Source organism: Elephantulus edwardii, unplaced genomic scaffold (assembly GCF_000299155.1).
Source record: "Elephantulus edwardii isolate Elephantulus edwardi_28Jun2011 unplaced genomic scaffold, EleEdw1.0 scaffold00001, whole genome shotgun sequence".
In the NCBI taxonomy this organism is placed as follows: Eukaryota; Metazoa; Chordata; class Mammalia; order Macroscelidea; family Macroscelididae; genus Elephantulus; species Elephantulus edwardii.
The window spans coordinates 47,121,920-47,125,477 of record NW_006399751.1 but is presented as its reverse complement, the minus strand read 5'-3'; the positions used below and the strand labels follow the sequence as shown (position 1 = coordinate 47,125,477).

Genomic DNA, 3,558 nt, shown 5'->3' with positions numbered 1-3,558 from the left:
AATCGGGATGGGAGTGTCAGAGACAGTGTGATTGGCAGAGTACAGAGCAGAGTTTAGGGCTGTTGTACATAGGGTCACTATGAGTCGCAAGCGACTCGACGGCACATAACAACAATAACAGCAACAACATGTTTCATTTAGTTTGGTTTCTTTAAGACCACAGCTCTTCTAAATTTTTCCTCCCTAACTCTTCAGTCTTTCTTACTATCTGTTCATGCTCCCTTTCCTCCAGCCCACCCTTAATTTTAAGTAATTCATTCAATGCAGACACTCTTTTCTTTTTTTTTCTTGTAGGCACTTTCTGATTCTTCTATTTATTCCCTTGGCTTGTCAGATCATCTGTACATCAAAACACCACAATCTCTATATATAATCCACATCTCTGTTTAAATTTATGCCAAAAATCTGAGATCATTCTTGGCACATTCTTACATGCCTGTTTTTCATCAGTGTATATGGACCTTTATGCTCACGTATATTCTCTTTCTCTTACATATACATACACACTGTTAGTCCTGACAGTCTAGTTTATTTTGCTGCTGTATCTTAAATCACCCTATTTTTGCCCTTATCCACTGTCCCCAGCGAGATCAGATTACTATCACTGCTCCTCTTGAGTCAATGTCTAATGTCTTGTGTACAGGGTTCCTAGAATCTACTTATGCCCTTTCTAAGTCTATTTTCCTTTCAGCAGTGAGAGTAATAGGAAAAATATAAACAAATATGAAAACCTAATCAAGCGAATTCTACTTTTCATCGGTTCTTGTTTCTCCTAAGATAAGACCATATTTAACATTTGGTCTGAAAGATCCTCCTCTTCCCACTCAGTTTACTCCAGTCATGCTGTCTTTTCATTAAGCTGAGGCCTGTTCCTTCTCTTTGGGCTCTGTCTTCCCCACTTGTTCCCTTGTCCCCTGTCTTATTTCTGTTCATGTTTTATATTATAGTTTAAATGTCTTTTTTTTTCCACATTGGCTTTCCCTTATTAGACTTAAGTCCTCTGTCCCATTTGTATTGCATCAGTCGGCATACTCCTTAGTACGTGCATCACAGTTTTAATTAATTTACTATGTACGTGTCTGTTAAATAACTAGTTCTACATCATAAATATCATAATGACAGTGAAAGAGTCTGAATTGCTGACATTTTTCACTGGGTGAGCACAGGCCTTGGCCCACAGTGGGTGCTCAGTGAGTATTTGTGGAATAAGAAAGATAGTCTCTGCCTTCTTTATATTCTCATGCTTCTAGATGGTTAGTCTTTCTCTGGTAACTATTAAAAGAAGAGTGAAAGGATATAATGAAATAAAGTTATACCCTTTCCAGAAAAAATAATCTTACAGTTTAATAAACATTTTAATGTTTATTACCATCAGTCTTTAAATATTAGCTTGAGTTTAAGAAAGAAGCTTGGTGGCATGTTGGGTAAGCATTTTCCTACTAATCAAGCGGTTGGGAGTTTGAACCCACAAACCCCACTGCAAGAGAAAGACAAAGGAGTGTACTACTGTAAAGATTTGCAGCCTTTGAAACCTTACAGGACAGTTCTGCTTTGTCACATAGAGTTGCTGCACGTAGGAACAACTCACAGCAGTGAGCTTTGGTGTAGAATTGAAGAAAATAAGATCCACAAAGAGTAGATTCATTGTTCACTTGGCCATGTCTGTTTTTGTCTCAGAGAATTTTAGGGTCTGTTGTCATAGCATAGACCCCAAAGACAATGTTCTAAACATTGATGAGTAGTGAACTGGGAACTTAAAAGATTGTGAGCAAAAAGCTTATGAGCGACTATAGTCACTGGTCTTTCTGGAGCAAGGGAAAGTAAAAATGCTTGAAAACAATTAGTTCATAGCACTAACAGACCTCACAGACGTCAACATAGATAATTCTTCTAAGACCAGAACTAGATGGTGCCTGGCTACTACCTCTGAGCATTCTAATAAGGATCACAATAGTGGGTCTTAGATAAAAGTGAGGGAAAAATCTAGAACAAAACTCAGTATCCAAATAATGGCCAGTTGGAGTGGTCTGATGGAGACTGATGGGACTCCCAACATGATGGCCCTTAACTCCACCTTTGAGCCTGGAACTGAACTCACCCATGTGAGTTAACCTACAACTACATAATGGTGAACATTAACTTCACAGAGGTCATCAATCCTTAGAACAGCCACAAGGCAACTGTTTTCCCTGGAGTAAAGCTTAGAAGGTGGAAAGGTTTCGAGAAAATGGAAGGATTAATGGAAAGAAGAACCACCTGGGAATAGTAATGACACAATGTGGGAATAATAACCAGAATCATGAAACAAAATACATACGAAACAAATACTGAATACCAATCTGCTTAATAAACATTCACTCAAATCACAATACAGAGTTTTTAAAAAATGAGGGAGGTGATTAAAGAAAATGGGAAAGATCTGATGTGAAAAACAATACATACAGACTTTGTAAGGAAACCATTATGAAATAAAAATAAAAGCCTCTGGCTCTTTGTGACCACCGGAGCTGCTTCGCCACACCCTGCCTATCTACTTTTTGAGACTTTGCCTGCGTTTGAGACTTTGAGCTTTGAGAACATTGTACTTTTGAAGCTTGTTACTGATGGGAACAGATTTGTGTAGGTGGTGAACAAGTTTTTATATTCTCTTGCTTTGTAAGCTTGATCCTGTGAGGCTATGCACACTCAAAAAAATCCAGATTTTTAAATATAATCCTAAAGGGGAAAAGTTAAATCAGATGTAGTTTACATTTTACTGTTTGATGAAAATTCTTTAGGTTTACTTGTTAATCCCGTCTATCTTATACTGAACCTTAAATGTGTTCTTGATATTGCTATTTTAGTTTCGGAATAAAAATGCAGTTGTCAAATAATGTATTCTGATTTTGTATAATTTTTAAAAAAAGATTGGAAAAAGAAAAAAATTTTAAAAATGCAGTTGTCTACGATCTTGACATTATTAAAGCTGAAACCTGTTGCAGAGTTGTAGAGATAAGATTCTTGAGAGTAACTTTGGTTCTGCTAGTTTGAACAGTGACCTGGACCTAAGCAAGCAGCTTCATTACCTCATTAATAGTCCTTAATGTCACAATTTCTTCATTTTTCTCTCTTAAAAAGATCTAAATTTGAGGGCTTTTTTTTTTCTAATCTTAGTTCTCATTAGCTAATGTAGGGGTTTTTAATTGAGATTTTATTTTAAGTTTATAAAGAACTTGGATTTCCATTCATTCACTATTGCACAGTTTCCTCCCTGCCCTTCTCCCTAAATTTGAAGAATTTTAATGGACATTTAAATGATCAAACACAGTAATATTATAAGTTAATCAGGAAAAAAAGAACTTTGTTACTATCCCTATAATTTTCCTTTGCTTAGTTGAGCAAATGTGCATTTAAGTCTTGGGTTCTTAGAATTCTTTTTACTTTTTCAGAGTTTTAAAGCTAAATGAAATAGAAAATAATAGTTTCCAACATCAGATCTCTGAAGACTTTGTTATTTTGGCCAACAGGGACAAGAACAAAGTAAGTGAGGAATCCTTGAAAGTCCTTTGTATGTAATTT

At 36.0% G+C, this 3,558-nt stretch overlaps 1 protein-coding gene across 2 annotated transcripts in view; it reads left to right on the top strand.

Annotated features, from left to right (window-relative positions):
• DCAF17 (DDB1 and CUL4 associated factor 17) overlaps nucleotides 1-3,558 on the top strand; it is a 57,734-nt gene that overhangs the window by 50,009 nt on the left and 4,167 nt on the right. The window contains exon 11 of one of the 2 annotated variants that reach the window (XM_006878846.1): nucleotides 3,429-3,519. The exons of the other annotated variant lie outside the window; for it this stretch is intronic. Within the exon in view, the coding sequence (XP_006878908.1) occupies nucleotides 3,429-3,519 (91 nt within the window). The remainder of the gene's footprint in view (nucleotides 1-3,428; nucleotides 3,520-3,558) is intronic. 2 annotated transcript variants of the gene reach the window in all.